Source organism: Lates calcarifer, unplaced genomic scaffold, assembly GCF_001640805.2.
Source record: "Lates calcarifer isolate ASB-BC8 unplaced genomic scaffold, TLL_Latcal_v3 scaffold_20_43, whole genome shotgun sequence".
Taxonomy (NCBI): domain Eukaryota; kingdom Metazoa; phylum Chordata; class Actinopteri; family Centropomidae; genus Lates; species Lates calcarifer.
This window is the reverse complement of record NW_026118149.1, coordinates 318,931-340,093: the sequence shown is the minus strand read 5'-3', so window position 1 is coordinate 340,093 and position 21,163 is coordinate 318,931. Positions and strand designations below refer to the sequence as shown.

General features: G+C 45.0%; 3 protein-coding genes across 3 annotated transcripts; 1 reads left to right on the top strand and 2 right to left on the bottom strand.

Moving 5' to 3' along the window:
• The first annotated feature begins 333 nt into the window (after positions 1-333).
• ddx31 (DEAD (Asp-Glu-Ala-Asp) box polypeptide 31) lies at positions 334-12,402 on the top strand. Its single transcript, XM_018693323.2, has 21 exons — positions 334-478; positions 951-992; positions 1,094-1,209; positions 1,371-1,564; positions 1,713-1,788; positions 1,884-1,927; positions 2,384-2,454; positions 3,546-3,655; positions 3,971-4,012; positions 4,105-4,169; positions 4,473-4,592; positions 5,008-5,114; positions 5,618-5,844; positions 6,107-6,259; positions 6,371-6,430; positions 6,520-6,570; positions 7,300-7,439; positions 7,543-7,627; positions 8,729-8,840; positions 8,930-9,188; positions 10,970-12,402. Exons 3-21 carry the CDS (start codon positions 1,102-1,104, stop codon positions 11,097-11,099), a joined length of 2,154 nt encoding a protein of 717 aa, XP_018548839.1. The 5' UTR covers positions 334-478; positions 951-992; positions 1,094-1,101; the 3' UTR covers positions 11,100-12,402.
• barhl1a (BarH-like homeobox 1a) lies at positions 11,288-16,932 on the bottom strand. The gene is made up of 3 exons (XM_051069456.1): positions 16,527-16,932; positions 15,372-15,747; positions 11,288-12,913 (listed from the first exon to the last, which is right to left on the bottom strand). The coding sequence occupies exons 1-3, from the start codon at positions 16,930-16,932 to the stop codon at positions 12,715-12,717; spliced, it is 981 nt and encodes a 326-aa protein (XP_050925413.1). The 3' UTR covers positions 11,288-12,714.
• A 1,138-nt stretch (positions 16,933-18,070) lies between these two features.
• Positions 18,071-20,675, bottom strand: cfap77 (cilia and flagella associated protein 77). Its single transcript, XM_018693337.2, has 7 exons — positions 20,563-20,675; positions 20,181-20,275; positions 19,805-19,907; positions 19,456-19,702; positions 19,248-19,353; positions 18,861-18,962; positions 18,071-18,213 (listed from the first exon to the last, which is right to left on the bottom strand). The coding sequence occupies exons 2-7, from the start codon at positions 20,241-20,243 to the stop codon at positions 18,091-18,093; spliced, it is 744 nt and encodes a 247-aa protein (XP_018548853.1). The 5' UTR covers positions 20,244-20,275; positions 20,563-20,675; the 3' UTR covers positions 18,071-18,090.
• Positions 20,676-21,163: the final 488 nt, after the last annotated feature.

Genomic DNA, 21,163 nt, shown 5'->3' with positions numbered 1-21,163 from the left:
AGAGCTGACGGCTGCTGATGGGATGATGGACGCTTCGTCCCGGTCTCCTGCAGAGACCGAGTCCGAGTCCGTCCCCATTCATCCTGCAGGGAGGCCTCTGAGCAAGGCACTAGAACTCTACATGAACCCGGTCACATGGTCCAGGGCCTGGGCTGGGACTGGTCCAGGTTATGGAGTTTCTCAGTGGGTCAGGTCTGTTTGGACCTGGTCCAGGTCTATTCACAGACAGGATCTGAGTCCTCAGGTTCCTGTTAGATCTGGTCTGATGAGGGTCAGGTCTCTGGTTAATGTGGACTCACTTCATTCATCCTGTTAAATAACTTCCATCTTTATTTGACTTGATTTTATGTTCAACAACAACAAAAACTTTTCAAAATAAAAGGTGAAGCTCTTGCGCATGTGCAGTAACTCAGTCGTGAAGGAGGCGGGGCTTCAGTGACGCACCAGGAAGAGTTTCCCACGTGCCTCGGTTTGTTCGGTGAGTTTAAACTTCTCTGATTTTTCTGTTTTTCTTTATTTTTCTTCGTGACTTTAATGTGAAATCTGTTTACAGACCGGAAACAGCTGCTGTTAGCACGCGGCTAGCGTTAGCCGCCAAGATACAACACACACGCGCGTGTAAATCTGTTAGTGTGTCGGTGTGTGTGTAGCCGGTGTTGTTACTGTGTTGTAACGTGAACATTGCGGGTCTGATTCTCTGTCTGAGCCGCTGTAGCAGACTCTGAACCTCCTGCACGTGACGCCAGACTCCGTTCAGAAAACACTCAGTTTAACGTTTGTTTCCTGTCAGACGGTGAAACACAGGAAATAAAAAACACTGTTAAAGCCTGAACACATCGTCAGGGGTCAGTCTGAACGTCGGCACAGGCCAAATGAATCAAACGTCTCTGCTTCTGGTAAACTTACAGAGTCTAACATTTGGTCCCTGCGCTGTTTTCTTCGTGTTTCAGGTCTTCTCCTGTGTCAGAGCTCAGCTCAGGGTCTGACCTCAGGTCAGTTCACTCAGCATCATGTTTATATTCTGCTGTGTTTTCACTGAAGTTTGGTGTGAAATTACTGAATATGGGTGTGTGTGTGTGTGGGGGGGGTCCAGGTGTATTGATGATGTCATCAGCAGACGACCAGCTGTGTCTGAACATCAGCAGTAGTTTTCCCTCGTCTCCGTCTTCCAGGAGGAGACGTGTGAGCACTCAGCAGAGATGGGACAGAGTGAGTCTGAACCTGAACCTGTCATGACCTTTGACCTTTGTCAGATAGAAATCGTTCATCTTCAGCTCAGTTCATGTCAGACTCAGAGCAGAAGGTCTGAGTAAAAATACTTGGTTACTTTAACCTAAATCAAACTGAGGGAAAATGACTTTTCCTCTCAGGAGAAGCAGCGGGGAGCAGAGAAGAGGAGGATCAGCTCCTCCTCAGAGGAGACGACACACTCCTTCAAACTGAGGAGGCTGCAGCAGGAGGAGACACCACAGAAGAAGGAGACGAAGGAGAAGGAGACAGGAAGGAGCAGCATCAAGACCTCCTCTCTGTTCAAATACAACCCAGATATACCTGAGATTCACAGGTACACAGCTCCTCCTCTGATTGGTTCATGTCAGCTGATGTCATCATTTCACTGATTTCTGACATGACCTCCCTCCCTCCCTCCCTCCCTTCCTTCCTTCCTTCCTCCCTTCCTTCCTTCCTTCCTTCCTTCCTCCCTCCTCCCTCAGACCTGTTGTTTCTCAGGTGAAGGAGCAGATTTTCACCTCTGATTCGTTCTCAGACCTGAACCTTCACCCACACCTGGTAACACACACACACACACACACACACACTCTCTCTCTCATGTTAATCATCTGTGTGTTGTTCTGTGCTCTGATTGGCTGCTGTCTCTCCACCAGGTGGCGACACTGAACAAAGTCCTGAATGTTTCCACCCTGACCAGGTCAGTTCACACCTGTTGATGCTCCGCCCACACAGTGACATTGTTTTTTTTCTGATCACATGACCCGATCAAACATGGAGGATGAGTTACAGGAGCATCTCTCAGCAGCTGCTGTTACATCTGCAGAGCAAACTGGCTACTTCCTGTTTACACCTGCACATGCTCAGTGTAGGTGACTGGTCATGTGACCTGTGTTTTGTTGTGTTAGTGTGTGTTAAACATCTATCTCCGGTTTCTACGGTGGCCCCTGAGGACAAAACACAAACACAGAAGGAACATGTAGAAACACCAGCGACACGTCTGCTGTTTGACTTTCATCAGTGTGTTTTGTCCTCAGGGGCCACTGTAGGTGTCAGACTTCAGGTGTGAGTTTCCTCCTCACCTGCTGCTGTGGGCGGGGAAATTAAATCAGTGTGTTTGATGTGTTCTGTTAATGTGTACTGTGTGTGTGTTCAGTGTTCAGAAACAGACCATCCCGGCTCTTCTCTTGGGACGAGACGCCGTCGTTCGATCTCAGACCGGATCAGGTGAGACACTGTACACACCTCTGAGAGCAGAGACTGATCCTGGATCAGTTCATCAGCTCAAACAGCTGAGGAGAGTCAGAGATGAAAGAGATGTTCCACAGCTTCTCATTCAGTGGTTTTTATTCTCCTCTACATCGTAGATTAATATTCATCAGACGTCAGAACTATCTGATATATTCAGCTTTAGAGTTTTCACATTCTGTGACTGAGAACTGAAAGAGCATTAACTTCCTGTTTGTAACATGAGAGCAGGATACTGTATGAACCTGAGGATTTTATCTGGAAGTGGCTGAAACACAACATGTGATTTATTCTATATCTTCACTGATGTCTCGACACCGCTCGCAGTTTGTTTAGCGGTGTGTGTTCGCTCAGGCGGAGGAAGACGTGCTGGGGAATTTCAAAATAAAGGCGCGTCTTATAAAAGATGATATTGTGACAGACTGTGATGTTGTTTGTTATGTTAGTGTTGGTCAGTGAAGAAACTCTGTCCAGGTTAATGAACATGTTTCCAGCTCAGACTCAGTGAAGTCTGTCTGTCCTGTGATTGGCTGGGAGCCGGGGATGGAGGCGGAGCTTTGGGTCTTTCCAACTCATCCCAGACCATCTAAGCTGGTTTAGGTCAGGTGACTGTGGAGGTGTGTCTGGATCAAATGATGGTCCCACTGAGCTCAGACCACATGTCTCTGCAGGATGCTGTGGTAGCCGTGCTGGTTCAGTGTCACCAACTGATGTCTGTTCCTCGTGTTTCCTGGCCCAAGCGACTCTCTTTTTCTTCTTCTTCTCCTCCTCCTCCTCCTCCTCCTTCTCCTTCTGAGGCTGGTAACTCTGATGGACATCCTCTGCAGCAGAGGGAACTCTTGGTCTTCCTCTCCTCGTCCTCCTACGAGCCACTTTCATCATAGCGACCATTTTCAGAGTCAGGACTGGAGGAGTAATCGCAGCCTTTGCAGTTTGTTCAAGTTTCAGTTAGAATTTGAGAAACTGTTCAGCCCTAGTTTATGATGTCCGTAAAATAATTAGAAAGAGGAAAACTGAGCTGCAGCTTCAGGAGCAGAGCAAGTGCCTGATGACTGAATCTCTCTCTGCAGGTAAGACCCTGTCCTACGCCGTCCCCCTGGTCCAGAGTCTTCAGTCGGTTCAGCCGAAGGTCAGCAGGTCAGACGGTCCTCTGGCTGTCGTCATCGTCCCCACCAGAGAGGTTCGGTCTCACCCTGATCTGTTTTCTCTGCTGCTGTTAAAGGATCAGTCCGCTTGTTTCTACAGCTTTCATTGATCCGGTCTGAGAGAGTCCCAGTGGGCTCATCCCTGCTCCCTGAGCTGATCCTTCCTCAGTCCTCTGGTCCTGCACCTCCAGGACCGTCAGAGGAAGTGAAGGAAATGTTGATGCAGCTAAGAGAAAGGGGATGTTCCCACTGTGTTGGTCTGTCAGAGCTGTAGACCTGAGCCTCATGTTCATGTTACTGAAGCTGGTTCATGTTAAACCTGATTCAATGACTCTCCTCCGGTCCTTCAGCTCGCCCAGCAGACCTTCCAGACCTTCCAGAAACTTCTCAAGGTAACATAGCTTCACTGATCATCTTCCAGCTGATTGTTACCGAGAGCCGCTCAAACTGTTCTCAGGTGACCTGTTTGTCTCTCTCTCTGCAGCCGTTCACCTGGATCGTCCCAGGTGTTCTGATGGGAGGAGAGAAGAGGAAAGCAGAGAAGGCCAGGTACATGAACCTCCTCACCTCCTCCCTTTCTGTCTCAAATGCAACAAGTGGCTCTCAAGGTCCTTGAGAAGGTTGCAGAAATCTTGAACATTCAGGAACTAATTTGAGTCTTTGATGAGGTTCTGGAGGTCCTTGATTTTCCAGGAGATTGTAACAAAATGAGACTATGAAGAGCAGGATGGTTTCAACGTCAGATTAACGTTAAGATGTTCTTTGAGAAGGTTGTGTCTGTCCTGGAGGAAGCTCTGTGTGTTCTTGAGAAGGTTGTAAAGATTGTGTTTCATTGTGACTCTCTCTCTTCAGACTCCGTAAAGGAATCAACATCCTTGTTTCGACTCCCGGACGTCTGGTGGATCATATCAAAAACACCCTGAGCATCGCCTTCAGCGCCGTTCGCTGGCTGATTCTGGACGAGGCTGATCGGTAACTGACACGTTTTTAAACAGGTCTTAAATATGATCAGTCACAAACAGAAATGTCAGGGTTAGGGTTTAGGGTTGTGCAATTATGGAAAGACGTGTTGTTGTTTTGAATTAGTTTTTTGAGGTTGAACAGAAGAGGACTGAGAATCGAGCCTTGAGGAACTCCACATCAGTTCTGTTCATTCAGATATGAAGACACAGAGGGTGGAAACTACTGACTTGGCTCCAGAAAAGAGACACCTTCCATCGCTTGTCCCTTCAAAACAGAACCAGACAGTTTGGAGTCTGGAACCAAGTTTAACCAAACATTTCAAAAAATGTGAAGAAACCAAACAGTCCTACTCATTCTGATCAGTTTGTTCTCAGTTTTTCTTCAGGTGTCCATCAAGACTAATGCTTTAATTGCATGTGTTCAGGACGTTGGACCTTGGTTTCGAGAAGGATCTGACCGTCATATTAAACAGTCTGAACTCTACAGGACCGAACAGACAGAACGTCCTGCTGTCGGCTACAATGACACACGGTAAATATACAGCGACGCATCTGATTTTACCTTTAGTGAATCTCATGTCCTCAGCCCCAACATTAAACCACCGCCAGGAACAGAAATCTTGAAGAATTCTGTCCATATAGAACAAACTACAGACATATAACACCTTTATTTAAACAACAATAAAACATTACGATCCAACAAATGTGATTTACTTGAAGTCTCAGTCTGACTGAACTCGTGAGCAAACACTCAGCATAGGTAAAACCTTTTACATGATGTTGATTTGTAAGAAGTTCATCCCACAGATGCTGGATGATGAAAGTTATTCATGATTATCTGGAGTTATCAGGAGCATCTGCTTTCTCTGGGTTCTGTGTGGATGTGTGGACATTTCCTCAGGATGAACATCAGAGATACTGATCTCCTCAGGAAGTGGAAATCACACTGAATCTAAAAATACATGTTTCATGTCTGTGAGTTCAGATCTGATGAAGCCGCAGAAATCCATCGATAAACGTTCGTATCTGTTTCAGGTGTCACTCGTCTGGCCGATGTTTGTCTCCAAGACCCCGTCAGTATCCACGTGTCCGGCCCCACCTCCTCTGACTTCACTGCCGCCGCCGCTGCGACCTCTAACCCTGGCCCAGCCGGCCAATCGGAGAGCTTTGCTGTACCAGAGGCCTTGAAGCAGTTTGTGGTGGTGGTTCCCAGTAAGATCAGACTGGTCTGTCTGGCTGCTTTCATCCTGGACAAATGTCAGGTACACAACAACAACCCAACAACAACACACAGTGTTCACATGTACACAGAGTTTATTTTGTTATTTGAGTGAATAATGATTTCACCTGATTTCAGTGACCTTTTTTTAGCATGCATTGAACACAGGACAGTAGATCTCAGCATGAGGCTGAGAACCTGCCGGTCACAGTTACCTCAGCCTCATGAGGTCATTTTCAGCTGCTGCACTCTGATTGGTCATCGTCACCGTCGTCATCGTCAGCTGACAGACTGTTGTGTTTTAGTTTTCTCAGAACAACAAACTCATCGTCTTCGTATCGAGCTGTGAGGCCGTTGAGTTCCTCCACTCTCTCTTCATCTCCGTCCTCTCCAGGTCCTCAGCCAATCGCAGGCCTCCACTCAGCTTCCTGCGTCTCCATGGCAACATGAAGCAGGAGGTAAGACCCCAGCGTTCCTCTTCTGTCTCGTGTTTTTTTTGTGTGTGTGCGTGTGATCAGCTGATGTGTGTGAGCTGCAGTCGGTGAGGGTGCTTTTGTTTTGTCCAACAGGAGCGCTCTGAGGTTTTCCAGCAGTTCTCAGTGTGTGAGTGTGGAGTCCTGCTGTGTACGGTCAGTATCTGCAGCACTGACCTCAGTCTATTAACACACTGTACTTCACTGTCTGTTACATGTGGTGTCTGTGTGTTTGTGTGTTTCAGGACGTGGCAGCCAGAGGTCTGGACCTTCCTCACATCACCTGGATCGTTCAGGTAAATGTTCTGCTGTGTGAGAGTGGATAGCTCAGGTGTGTTTTATCGCTCAGTGTTTTGTTTTTTTTTTTTAATTGGTGAAGAAACATAAAAAAAGGTGAGGAAAGGAAAGGTGACATGATGATGATGTTCCCCCCAATTCCTTTTCTTTTGCAAAATAAAAATATATTAATTATATATATATTTTTTATTTTTTATTTTTATTTTTTTTGATTAAAAAAATAATTGTACTATTTCATCAAATTAGGTTGATATAAATTCAATGAACTGTGGATTTTTTTTTCTACTTTAATGCAGATGGCAAATTTATGAAAATCTTCTCTACTTGTACAGCTGGATATTACATTTAATATTTCACAATACATGACACAATGCATCACAACTTTGCTATAAACCTCTGCTAGAATTTATTGGGTCTTCAGATTAACCTGGGTACAACAGGTCGAAAGTCGATGGAATTGCTGCTTGTTCAGGAGACGACTGGAGGTGGAAGGTGTTTTGTGTTCGTATGGTGGTCACACTCCAGACCTTTGGGAGGAGGTCGACCACCAGGTGATGAGACCCTGTCTGTTTTTATCCTCCTCCTTCCTTCCTCCTTTTCTTTCCTGTAATCCAAACCAGCGTTTCTAACATCTGGTGAATCCAGAGCAAACCACCCAGTGTCGGTGTGTTCCTAATTAAATGATCACTGAGTGTAGTGTGAAGTAACAGATAAATCCACCTGTACAGTACACTCCACCGACGGCGGCGGCAGAGTACGTTCACCGTGTCGGACGGACAGCTCGTATTGGAGGAAGAGGAAGCAGCCTCCTCTTCCTCACCCCTGCAGAGACCACCTTCATCACCGAGCTGGCCAATCACAACATCAGGTGTGTTCACTGACAGCAGGTAAAACAGGAAGCACCGCGCTGACAGCGTCAAGCAGGTCCACTTCCTGGTTCTGACGATGTGGGCTGGTCTTCTGTGTTTCAGCCTATCAGAGATGAAGCTGCTGGACATCCTGTCTACTCTGATGATGGACGACGCCTATAAGGGGAGGGGCAAATACCACAGCAAGGTAAGACCCCGTCACATTCAGACCAGAACTCCTCAGGCCTCAGCAGTTTTCAGTTCGTCTTCGAAGGTCCAGGAAACTTTAAGGGTTTTCCAGGGTTTTTGTCAAGGTCCTTCAGATCGTCATAGCGCTCTATTGCTGTCAGCTCTCTCTCCATAAGTGGACTGAGGTGGATCCAGGGTCTTTGATTGTCCATCAGGGTGTTCTGAGAGCATCTGATTGGGTTGTAGGAGTCTTTAAGAGGGTGATAGAGGTTCCCCATTGTCCTTGGGTCATTGTAAGGGTCTCTGATTGATTTTCAGTGGTCTGTCGGGACCAGGTAACCCCCTTTAAGTGGAGTCTTGTCAGGGCTCCCAGAGTCCCTTTTTGGGGTTTTGATCTGGTTCCAGGAGTCTTTCAGGGTCCTCTAAGGGCATCTGGATTTGCCAGGGTCACAGTTTTCCTTCAGGTTGGATTTAAAGGTTCCAGTTTACTGCCGTCTTGGTGGTGTCAGGGTCATTCAGGGGTTCCTAAGTGGTTTTGGAGCTGAGGTCCTGAGGTCTCTGAACAGGTCCAAGGCTTTGACAGGACTTGAGTGGATTTGAGAATCTGAACCACCAGCTGAGATCCAATTTCTCTGAATATAAGAATGATTTTTGAACCTGAAGAAGCAGCAGTTCAGACAGAAACCTCTTGAGACCCTGCAGCAGGTTCAGATTCTGGTTCAAACCGGTCTGACTCTGTGATGATCTGATCAGACTCTAAGACTGTCAGAAGAGATTGAGTGCTTCAGCACTTTTTAGTTTTCTTGAAGAACTTAAGACTATGACCTGGATGACTGAGATCCTTCACAGACAGCGAGTCTGAAGAACCGTCTTCGTCTTTCCTGATGCTGAACTACACTAAGCTAAGCTAACTGATGAATCACCACAGACACATCAACACTGTTGAAGACCAGGAGGCTTTAGGGCATCAACCAAGATCACATCTGGACTGTTTGGTGGAGAAATAAATCCTGGAGATTATTCTGGTTTGATTCAGTTACTCTGATGTCTGGTGTCTCTGATGAAGGTGTCTGTGGTTGATCACCTGATCAATGATAATGATTGTCTCTCTCTCCGTCAGAGTTCGTCCAAAGCTCTGGAGCAGGAGATCAGAGAGCGAGCAACCGTTCTGCAGACGGAGTTCGAGAACTTTGTTCACTCTGATCCTGAGTCGGTGCAGGCGGCCAAGAAAGGTACGCTTGCCTCCGTTTGTCTGTCGGTCTGTTGACATTTCCTGCTTCTCTGGTTGTTTGACCCTGTGATGTCACTGTGATGTCATCAGCACTGCAGTCCTTCCTGCGGGCGTACACCACCTACCCTGCCCACCTCAAACACATCTTCCACATCCGCTCGCTCCACCTGGGACACACTGCCAAGAGCTTCGGCCTCAGAGACGCCCCGCAGGGTCTGAGCTCTGCCGCCGGACCCAAACACCGAACCAAGAGCCAGAACAGGAACCAGGCCAGGAGTCCGGTCAAGACCCAGAACAAGAGGTCGAGCAGCAGCCAGGCTGCAGGACGGGCCAGAACTGGAGAAAAGAGGTGAGACTAAGTCTTAACAGGGTTTGTCTCCGGTTCAGGTCAGTCCGTTTCAGCCGAGCCAGACCAGGTGATCCAAACCAAGCCGCTCTGGTCCTGTTTGGTATCAGACTCAGTTCTGACACCAGAGAGAAGCTCTGTCTGTCTGTAGCCTCAAACATTTTCTACTGTCGCTGTTTCACATTAAAAGCTTCTCACTGGGGAAACATCAGGATGCTTTCATTGTTGAAGGCGTTAAGGCAGAGTCAGCAGAGCTTCAGCAGCAGTGAACAGTCGTCTGATCAAGCCCAGAGACCTGGTTTATCTGTAAACTCTCTGCTCTCTGCTCTATAGTGAGATCGTATGTCGCTCACTGAAGGCCGATGAGTGAGCATCTAGAGAACATGAGAGATTAATGGTGAGAAAGCTCTAAAACCATTTCAGACATGTTTTATCCACTGATCTGCAGTTTCACTCAGATATTTAACTTCTGTGAAGCTCAGACCAAACTGATCATCCACATGAGTGAAGGTGAGTTTTCACTAAAGCCTGTTGCTGTGGGACAAACAGCAGCTTCAGGATAAAGACACTGAACGTTTGGTATGAAACACTGGGCCTGTGAAAGGACAGTTTTAATGTCTGAAACACACAGTTCATCTCTTTAAAAAAACTCTGTGAAAAGGTTCAAATGTTTGTTCAGTCAAAGGATAACTCTGTTTTTTATGAACCTAGGTTTTATTTTCCATGTTTCAGTTCATCCACTAAAGTGTGTGATGATAGGATACCTACAGAGACAGAGCTTCTTATTAAAGAGACAGATCCTTTAACCAGAAACATCTCTGTGTATCACTACCAGACTCCATTGTCAAAAACAGGGATTTAACTGGGGAGAACACACACTCTGTACTCTGTGTGTGTGCGTCTGACACGTTTGTCTTTCTCTGCTCATTAACACACAACCCCTGCTGAGATGACTGACAGTAACACACACACACACACACACACACACAGATGTATAATTAAACCGTGTGTTCCCTTCAGTCACAGATCGTGTTCACTCTTCGTCCACACAGGACCGAGTGTGTGTCTGTGTGTGTGTGTGTGTGTTGTTGTTGTTAACAGCTGCTCCTCACAGCGGGCCTGTCTGGACACGGTTTGACCACACACACACACACACACACAGTGGTCAGTAGAGACATAATTACAGGTGTGTGTCCCTCCACCTCCTCAGTTTCCCACAATCCTTTGGGTGCTGGTCAGTTGTGTAACGGTGCATTCAGGTGATGCTCGGCTAATGAAGTTGGCTGATATGAAGACACTGTCTGTGGATCACTGGTTCCTGCTGAACACAGAAATCAGTTGATGAAAGAAGCGTCTCAGGCTCCAGCCTCTTAAATGTTTTTCTAAATCTCTTTTCACCTGAATTAAACAGAAAAAGAATCAATAACATTCTAGTTTTCATCAAACAGGAGGAAACAGTTGAGGCTATTTTAATTTTAAAATAGTTTCAGGAGTTCAGTGTCATCTCCACATCGAAGGCTCAGATCTCTGACTGGACTCTGAGGCTCCGTCCACACTGATACTGATCCACATTGACTTTGGAGGGAACAGGAAGTGCTAACATGCTAACTTACTTTCTGGTTTTAGGTTCAGTCCTGCAGCTCTGCATTAACAGTGTAAACAAATGAACCTTTCAGCATCTTAACGTCCTGTTCTCATCTGAAATCTGACTTGGTTGAGGAACAGGCTCCAGACTGAGACCAGGATCAGGATTAAATTTACCCCCTCTTTAATCTCCTCGTCAGGTTTGGTCACGGTCGGAGGGAGGTCAGTCTGCTCCGCTCTGAGTTCTCCAGCGGGTTGGAGGGAGGAGGCGCCAAGAAGAAGAAGAAGAAGAAGACGACAACATCTGGTCAGTCAGGAGAGGAGGAGTGATGAGGAGGTGCAGCAGCTGGAGTGCCCATGAGCAAGGTGACGATTTGTTCATGTGACTGTTCTCAGGTGTGCAGACATTAAACCCTGAGCAGTTTGACTCATTTACAGGATGTCTGCAAGTCCTGGAAAGGTCCTAGAAAAGTGTGACTGTTCAGACAGAGTAACTTTAAGGCCTGTGTGAAGCTTGGTTTATATTTCTGTGTTGAACTGACTCGTACCTGGTTTCTGTAATAACACCACCTGAACACCAGGTGGCGGTGGAGTTTCTGTGTTGAGTTTCTTCATGTTGGAGTTGGAGTGAACTGACGTTGAACAGCAGTTACTTTTACTGAAATGACTGCGATGCCATAAAGAGAGAAGACGTAGGAGGAGATGGAGAACGACCTCTGAATTGACTGAGGCAGAGGGAGGAGGAGTTTCCTGCATTTGTCCGACCAATGAGAATCATGAGCCGACCAAATGTCTTGATGTGTTTGTTTCTCTGTTCACCACAACAGAACCCTGAATGTTTTCACTCTGCTGGACTTTGTCTGATAAAACGATGCAAAATACAAATAAACGCAGGTTTTAAAAAAAGTCAAACTGGAGGAGAACTTTAAAACCTCTGACGCTCTGCAGAAGTAAAAGCCTGTTTCTACTGGAGCACACTCTGCAGCACTTAAGGAAATATTCAGCTCTCTGGTCATTCTGATGTGTAATCGCTGCCTTTTAACATCATTAATATTTCAGCCTGTTTAATATTTGATCAGCTGATCGCTCTGGAAACGTCTGATTTTGGATTAAATGTCCAGTTGTTTGATTGGACGACTGAACAGGAAATATATTTGTTAACAGAACATCTTTAAATGTTCTGGTCCTTCGGGATCATGAACCGAGACCTTTTATATCTAAATTAAGTGGACTCACTCAGGTCCACAGACTGTAGAAGATCAGATGAGTGGTCCAGAACGAGACTGGATCAGTCCCCGTCAAACCACATCCAGTGATAAAGGCCAAGTAAAAATCCCATGTCACTAAGACGAGTCCATAAAAACTCACTAGACCAGGACCCGAAACTGTTCGGACCCTTTAGTTTCTCTTCACTTTGTTTTGTCGTAAACTCACTTTAACAAACTCTTAAAACAAAAATCAGCAAAACGACAAAAATACTGAGAATTCTTTTCTTATTTATTGAAAATTTAAAAAATGAACTCTAACAGCCACAGACACATTCAGAAGAAAGTTCTTATAAAAACACCTGTGATGATGTGATGATGTGTTGGTGAGTACAGTTTCATTACAGTTTGACTTGATGGAGAAAAGGTTCAAGTTTTCCCTGTGGTGTTTTTTATCGCTGAGAAATCTGCTGCTTCACTTTCTGCTTCCAGCTCCTTTACAGATACGACTGAAGCCTGGTCCTGTTGCCCCGTTACTCTGCGATCAGCAGCACTGAAAGTTCCTGAACTTGGATCCAGGACCTCGTCCCTGAAGCGAGCAGAGACGATGGAAACATGTTGGTAACATTCCTGCAGAGGAAAAAGTCTCTGTAACTTTATTCTGCTAAAAATCAAAAGGAAAACATTTTTCAGGTTTTTAATCTCCAGCCGTCAACGAGCCGTCATTCAGTCAGAACCAGTCAGCGAGGATGTGGTTCGGTGTGGGTCAGGATGCGAGGAAGCAGGGGCGGGGCCGTGTGGTGGTGGGCGTGGCTTCTGTACAGGTATAGGTCCAGGGTGGGCGGGGCAGGAGGGTACAGATAGTGTGCGGGCAGGAACATGCTGCCGGCTTCAGCCAGTAACTCCAGACCAGCAGCCGACTGACGCTTCCACTTGGTCCTGACAGAGGAAACACAAACTGTTACTGACCTGACACACATCACAACATCACAACTTCACAACATCACATCTTCACAACATCACAACATCACAGCATCACAACATCACAATGTCACAACTTCACAACTTCACAACATCACAATGTCACAATGTCACAACATCACAACTTCACAACATCACAACATCACAACTTCACAACTTCACAACATCACAGCTTCACAACATCACAACATCACAATGTCACAACATCACAATGTCACAACATCACAGCATCACAACATCACAACATCACAATGTCACAACATCACAACATCACAGCTTCACAACATCACAACGTCACAATGTCACAACATCACAACATCACAGCATCACAACATCACAACATCACAATGTCACAACATCACAACATCACAACTTCACAACATCACAACATCACAGCATCACAACATCACAATGTCACAACTTCACAACTTCACAACATCACAATGTCACAATGTCACAACATCACAACTTCACAACATCACAACATCACAACTTCACAACTTCACAACATCACAGCTTCACAACATCACAACATCACAATGTCACAACATCACAATGTCACAACATCACAGCATCACAACATCACAACATCACAATGTCACAACATCACAACATCACAGCTTCACAACATCACAACGTCACAATGTCACAACATCACAGCATCACAACATCACAACATCACAATGTCACAACATCACAACATCACAACTTCACAACATCACAACGTCACAATGTCACAACATCACAACATCACAACTTCACATCTTCACATCTTCACAACATCACAACATCACAACATCACAATGTCACAACATCACAACTTCACAACATCACAACGTCACAACATCACAACGTCACAACATCACAACATCACAACTTCACAACATCACAATGTCACAACATCACAATGTCACAACATCACAACATCACAGCTTCACAACATCACAACGTCACAATGTCACAACATCACAACATCACAGCATCACAACATCACAACATCACAATGTCACAACATCACAACATCACAACTTCACAACATCACAACGTCACAATGTCACAACATCACAACATCACAACTTCACATCTTCACATCTTCACAACATCACAACATCACAACATCACAACATCACAATGTCACAACATCACAACTTCACAACTTCACAACATCACAACGTCACAACATCACAACGTCACAACATCACAACATCACAACTTCACATCTTCACATCTTCACATCTTCACAACATCACAACATCACAACATCACAACATCACAACTTCACAACATCACAACATCACAACTTCACAACATCACAACATCACAACTTCACAACATCACAACATCACAATGTCACAACATCACAACATCACAACTTCACAACATCACAACATCACAACTTCACAACATCACAACATCACATCACAACATCACAATCACAACATCACAACATCACAACATCACAACTTCACAACATCACAATGTCACAACATCACATCACAACTTCACAACTTCACAACATCACAACATCACAACTTCACAACATCACAACATCACAATGTCACAACATCACAACATCACAACATCACAACTTCACAACATCACAATGTCACAACATCACAACATCACAACTTCACAACTTCACAACATCACAACATCACAACTTCACAACATCACAACATCACAATCACATTAGAATGTTTGTTCACAGTTTTCTTAGCAGCGTGTTTTATGTTCAATTTAAAACAGATAAAATTTTCATTTGTCATCTTAAAATTAAAAATGAAACAAAAATGTTTCTTTTTTTAGAGAAAAATAAAACTCCATCAGGTTTTTACTCCTCTAGCCAATCACAGTGCAGGATTTTCTTTGGGCGTGGAACAATAAAAATAAATCAATAAATGAAAAATCAGAGCTGTATGGGCCCTCCCGTCTTCTCTGTGATTCTGCACTAAAAGCTCCAGATTTGTTTCTGCATTAATTATTGATCCTAAATTACAGCAACACTGCTGAATTATTGATCCCACAGTGTTTATTATTAATTGGTGAATGTCTCACATGTGTGTCTGCACTGATACTGAACTCAGACACACACTCACCTCTTATATGTGTCACAATAATAACTGTGTCTTTAATTTCAGCTTCAAAATGCATTATTCACTCTGAAATTCTTCCTCTGCTGATGAAGATCATGTGGTCTGATCAAAAGCTTCAGCGCAGCCTCTTAATTGTCTTTAAGTTGTTATTGGCATCTATGCTTCTTAATAATTGTGTATTGTACTTTCTACTTTACAACAACCTCATTGTTCTGTGTCATTTTGTCTCTCTGAGGTTTTGTTTTTGTGTCTCTGTGGTTTTGTGTCTTTGTGGTTTTGTGGTTGGACAGGTGTGGGTCCATCCACCTTGTTCATCATGTTACCTCCTGTTCTGGTACCAGGTCTTGACCTGGGTGTCGCTGAGCTGCAGTGAAGCAGCCAGTTCCATGCGGTCCTGGACGCTCAGGTACTTCTGTTTCTGGAAACTTCTCTCCAGCCTCGACAGCTGCTGGTCGCTGAACGCCGTCCGAGCTTTACGAGGTTTCTTCAGGCGTCCGGCGGCCGGGTCCGAGCTCCCGATCTGCACTGAGAGATGGACAGGTAGAAACGACATCACCTGACTGGTCAGTGAGCGTTCAAACGCTCTGCAGGTCCTGGAACATCTCAAGGTCTGATCATGACCAGAGGATTTTATTGACTGACAGAGTGAGGACCAGGTCTGTTTTAAAAGTGAAAGAGATTCACAGGTGCTGTAAGATGCTGTAAGAGGTCATTTATCACCCGACAGCATGAATGTTATTAATATGATAATATATTATTAACATATTATTGATAACTGGATTTATGGAACTCCTGTTGAAACCAAACCACGATCAGCTGATGAAGAAACAAACCGGATTAGAGATGTTTAAATAACCTGGTGCAGTGGTGCGTTTGAGGACCGCGCTGAATGCTGTTGTTTTATTTTCTTTGTTTCAATAGAGATATTTTCTGAATAATTAATGAGCAGCTCTGACATTAATCAGCTTTTTTATAAAAAAAATATGGGAGGCAACAGAATCAATTTTTAAAAATCATTTGTGTTTGTTTCCTGCAGTGAATTAATGAAAACTAAATAATATTTATGTGCAATAATAAAATATTATTCATCTATAACTGAGTTTATTATCAATATTATGACAGCAAAAGAAATGTGAGAATTGAGAGTGAGAATAAAGTAAAAGTCTAAAAGTCTTTTTAGCAGCGGATCAGAGTTAATTCACTAATATTATTTATTTATTTTTCTGAAAAATAAAAAATGATAAAGATTTAGAATCCTCTGGTTTCAGTCAGAGATAGAAACACTGAGTTACTCTAATATATAATTTAAAACTTGATTAATTGATTTAAACAAACAGAACAAATGAATTTGGGATGAAACCAGTTAAAAAAGATTCAATCAGATTAAACCTGTGTCTGGTTCTTAACTTTGATTTTGGTTTGATTAAAACTAATTTGAGTTCCTGTTTAAACTTCTCTTTTTTCTCTTTCTGTAGTTTCTGTATTTTTCTCTGCTGTCCTCCTACCTCTGGACTCGGTATCAGAAGAGGAACTGCTCAGACTTTTATCCTGGTAGAATTCATCCGGTCCGGACTGGAACGGATCGGCTTCCAGTCCAACCTGTCCCGGATCAGAGTAGACCTGTACCGGATCAGAGTAAGGCCGACAGTCCGCTAAGATGTCCCGGATCAGGAAGGAGGAGCTGACGGAGCGGGGCTGGAGCGGACCGGGCAGCAGAGGAGAATCCAGCCGGGGAACGGGCTCTCTCCGCGGGGAGGGAGGCGCCGAGCAGCCGCTGCTGCTGCCCGGGCTGAGCTCCGGAGGTTCCGCCCGGGAGAGGAGCGCGCCGGGCGGCCTGAGGGAGAGCAGGGAGTCGATGTGGAACCTGGAGGCAGAAACCTCCATCTCCACCCGGACTCAGCTGAGTCTGATGAGAAGAAACATCAGTAGAAGTCCTGCAGCAGAAACTCTGAATATATCAGTTTAACTGGGACATGATGAGAGTTTAACACCTGGAGATGATTATTGATCCGGATGGAAAATGAATCGATCGATCAGCAGCTGATTTCAGCACCACGGAGAGAGAGAAGTTTGTTAATGTGAAGAGAAAAAAAGGAGGCAAAGATTCATTCAACTCTGCTCCGCCTCCAGCTGATGGTGTGTGTGTGTGTGTGTGTGTGTGTGTGTTCATGTTGTTTTTCTTACACTAATGACTCATTACTTCGTCTGTTTTTTCTTCTTTACTGAAACATTTCACTATTTTACAGAAACAAACGGATTTGATGTCATGTTGATCTGCGCAGATTATTACGACCTGCAGTTACGTTTTGTCGTTAAGCGGTGTCTAGTGGCCGCAGTAATCTTCACGGGAACAAAGTAGAAATAAAGAGCGACAAGTTGAGTTCATCACGTGTTTACTGCTGTTACCATGACGACGAAGCTCCGGCAGCACCTGCCGTCCATAAGCTCCTGTAGGTCGTATCTGAGGGTGAAGGACTGATACCTTTCTAAGTATTTCTGTACAGTGTGTGTGTACAGAAGCCATTTACCTTTATCTGTCACTGGTGACTGATCACAGTTAGATTGGTTTTGTTTTTTCTATTTTTTTTTCCTTCAAAAACAAACTTCACATCCTTTCTGTTTTTTTAGTTTTGTCCATCTAAAGGCTCCTTTTTTTCCTGACCTACTGGAACAGGATTTATTCATTTTAACTTTGATGAAAAGTTTTCAATGTGTGATTTAAACAGCAAATGTTTGATCAATAATTAAACTTAAATAGAAACATGTATGAATATTGGATTTAATGTTGGGTTTAACAGGCAGGTTAGAATAATAGAAAACAGGATCATCAGCATAAAATCGTACAATACATTTCATAAGTTGTCATAGAAAGTGATTTCCATATGTAGAAAAGAGCAGTGGTCCCAGTACAGAGCCCTGGGAGACTCCTACTGATGAAACACTGAATCAGATGTGAATGGAGGAGCTACAGACACATTTATGATGCTTTATATGATTTATTATTAGTGTTACGATGCTCTGAGATGGGTCCGGTCCTCAGGTTCAGTCCAGACTGTAGGTGCCCAGACCCTGGTGTCCTCTCCTGGACACAGAGTCTGACTGATGAGCCCTGAACGCCCGGAGACGAGCCTCCTGGTCCCTGAAGGTGTCCAGAGCAGGAGGAACCTGAGGAGAAGGAGGAGGAGGGATGAAGGAGGAGGGGAGCGTGTCTCTGCCAGAACATCAGGAGCTGAACTGTCTGTACGAGTCGTGTTGGATCTGAACTCAGCAGCTCGTGGTCGTGTTTAAAACAAAACCAGCACGGTTTCAGACAGGAAGTTAAACTGGAAGTGTGTGAATCATGTGCTGTGGCGTTCACAGTCACCAGATTTCCACTGAAAACCTGTGGAGGTTTAGGAGTGACGTGTTAAAAAGAGCTCTCCACCTCCATCATCTAACCTCCACCTGAGGGATCATGTTTTAGAAGAACAGTTTCATCCCTCCAGTTCAGAGACCTGGAGTAGTAAAGCTGATCCACCTGTCCACCTGACTGAGATGTCGGTTTATTGTCACCTGTCTGTTTGTGGGACCTAAACTAAAAATCTGACCTGAATCTGATCATCTTATCAAGTAGTTTCTTATCATGACGATCCAGGTGAAGTGTTTGAGTCGGTACTCCCCGGAGTCTCCACCATGTTCACCAGCTGCTGTTTGCTGCTCAGCAGGAAGTGGACAGCTTTTATTCTGAAAAGACTGAGACTGAACCAGAACAGGAAATGTGCTGCAAAACCAGAACCAGAACCAAAACTGTCCTGGGTGCATGTGTGTGTTACCTGTGTGAAGCGTGGCAGTCTGAACAGTGTGTGTGTTACAGGCAGAGCTCTGCTCCTCCTCAGCAGACTGGCCCTGGTCTCTGGGATACGACCTGGTTTTATCTGCACACACATGAAAAAACATCAGCTGATCAGAGCAGCTGACCAATCAGGACGCGGCCTGCTCGTCTGTTTGTTCTGGAGCTCTCAGCTGCATCACATGGTCTTCATCAGCTGATACTCAAACTATTCACGATGAGGAGTGACACAGTGGAAAGCTCCAGAACGAGTGAGTAGACGCTAAGCTGAGACTATTATTTGTGGGGACCAGTCCCCGTAATGTCATAAATACAAGTGTACACACACACACAGTGGGCGTTTGAGCTTCACTCCCTCTCTCTCTCTCACCCTGTCCAGCTGTTTGTGGTTGGCGGTTTGATTCCTGCTCAGCTGATCGTCGAGCCAGCGGCGAGCGTACTGATGAGAGAGGAGGTCTGACAGAGGAGACGACGCCCTGACGGACAGATCCCTCAGTCACCATCAACAATCAATAATCAATCATCAGTAATCAATCATCAACAATCAATCATCAATAATCACTGCTGTGTCGCCTGACCTCATTGTGACTCCGAAGGTGATGTCGGGCACCGGGCGCCGTGAAGCCCCGCCCTCCAGCATCTGCCTGGGGGCGGGGCCTCTCTGTGTCTTGGCCCCGCCCCCCTGGGCCCGATACTGACTCATCTCTTTGGACGTCACCAGACCAGACTTCACTGCCTCCCGGTTCAGAGACACGAAGTCCGGAACCACGGGTCGATGAGGAGCAGAGTCTCCACGTCTGGACTGGATCCTCCAACTGGACAGAACTGACACAGGGACCAGGCTCAGAAACTACAACTCCCAGCAGCCCTCACTGCACAGGGTTCACATCCACTGTCTGTGGTTTTAACACAATGGGCGGGGCTTACCATCGGCCACGCCTCCGTCTCTCAGAGAGCCGCTGCTGGTTCCAAACGTGAAATCTGGACCAGGAACTGACAGACCTCTAGACTGGGTCTGACCCAGAGACGCCTGCACACAGGAGGGGGAGGAGGAGGAGGGACATCATCATCATCATTATTTGATCAACAGCAGCTTCACTTCTCGTCAGACACAAAACTCATGAAAACTGAAGCTCCTTCACAATAAAACTTCCCCTGCTCTTTCAGAATAAAAGTCCTTCATCTCCTTCACAATAAAAGTTCTCCAAGTAAAAGCTCTGCGGCTCCTTCACAATAAAAGCCCTGCGGTCTGACTGTGAGGTGTGTGAGTGGAATGATTTGTGTTTGTGTTGTTGTTGTTTACCTTGATCAGCAGCGGATTGGTCAGCATGGAGTCTCTGACCACGCCCACCCTCGGTGACGACATGTTTCCGGTCAGACTGATGCGGATGATGACGGCTGATGATGAAGGAGGAGACAACACTTCACTGAGTCTTTATTGTGTTCATGTCTGATCTCACACACCTGGATACGTCACGCACTCACACAGACAGGTGAGTTAATGACTCCAAACACAGTGACATCAGCAGATTTAAATAAAAACATACCGGAAGTTTAAATTCAGAAAGTTTTCTAAAAGTGCAAAGATGTGACCATCAGCTCTGAGTCTTCACCTGCAGAACTCACCTGTCTGTATTTGTCTGTATTTACTTTACAGCTGATACGTTTCGTTTACAGATGCTCACCTGTTTCTCCGTGTCCTCCGGTGTCGAGCTGCTCCGTTGCTATGGTAACGGAACATAAACGCTGCGACAAGGGAAATAGCAACCATTGAACCGGAAGTTTAAAGGTTTAAAGTTTTCAAATTAAAGTTGAGTGAAGAAGCAGTTCAGAGCAGGTGGAGAACTTCAGGCTCGTTAAACATCGACTGTATTTTAGATTTTATTTTATTCTTTTATTCTATGAAGTAAGAAAAAAAATCACCAATAATTCATTTGATTTTTTAGTATTTTACAACCACAGCTCAGCTGCCGGGTTGGGGTTAGGGTTATGCTGATCATAAATATGTTAACATCAGTTTCCTGTAAATTAAAATGTGTTTTTACAGTGTTACACTTACAAAAATGAATAGAAACAAATCAACAGATAAACAGTTAAATGACTTTAACTCATCAGCTTTTATCACAGAACTGATACTACTGATACCGAACTGCAGGGGCAGCAGAGAGCGCTGATGCATTCGGGTACCGTAGGAGAAACAGAAAGGTTCAGCTCAGTATTGAGATATGGTGAGAAGTTTTCCTAGAATCAGGGAGAAAAAGAATATATAACGTGAGAAAATAGTGA

Excerpts from the sequence above, each read along its gene's own strand:
- ddx31 (XM_018693323.2), top strand. The coding sequence starts at position 1,102 with ATGATGTCATCAGCAGACGACCAGCTGTGTCTGAACATCAGCAGTAGT. Across the intron at positions 1,789-1,883 it reads TGAACCTTCACCCACACCTG|GTGGCGACACTGAACAAAGT; the intron begins GTAACACACACA and ends TCTCTCCACCAG. Across the intron at positions 8,841-8,929 it reads GGTGCAGGCGGCCAAGAAAG|CACTGCAGTCCTTCCTGCGG; the intron begins GTACGCTTGCCT and ends TGATGTCATCAG.
- barhl1a (XM_051069456.1), bottom strand. The coding sequence starts at position 16,932 with ATGGAGGTTTCTGCCTCCAGGTTCCACATCGACTCCCTGCTCTCCCTC. Across the intron at positions 15,748-16,526 it reads GACAGCAGAGAAAAATACAG|CATCTTACAGCACCTGTGAA; the intron begins AAACTACAGAAA and ends GACCTCTTACAG. Across the intron at positions 12,914-15,371 it reads ACCTGGTACCAGAACAGGAG|GACCAAGTGGAAGCGTCAGT; the intron begins GTAACATGATGA and ends TTCCTCTGTCAG.
- cfap77 (XM_018693337.2), bottom strand. The coding sequence starts at position 20,243 with ATGTCGTCACCGAGGGTGGGCGTGGTCAGAGACTCCATGCTGACCAAT. Across the intron at positions 19,908-20,180 it reads CCAATCCGCTGCTGATCAAG|GCGTCTCTGGGTCAGACCCA; the intron begins GTAAACAACAAC and ends TCCTGTGTGCAG. Across the intron at positions 18,214-18,860 it reads GACTGCCACGCTTCACACAG|GTTCCTCCTGCTCTGGACAC; the intron begins GTAACACACACA and ends CCTTCTCCTCAG.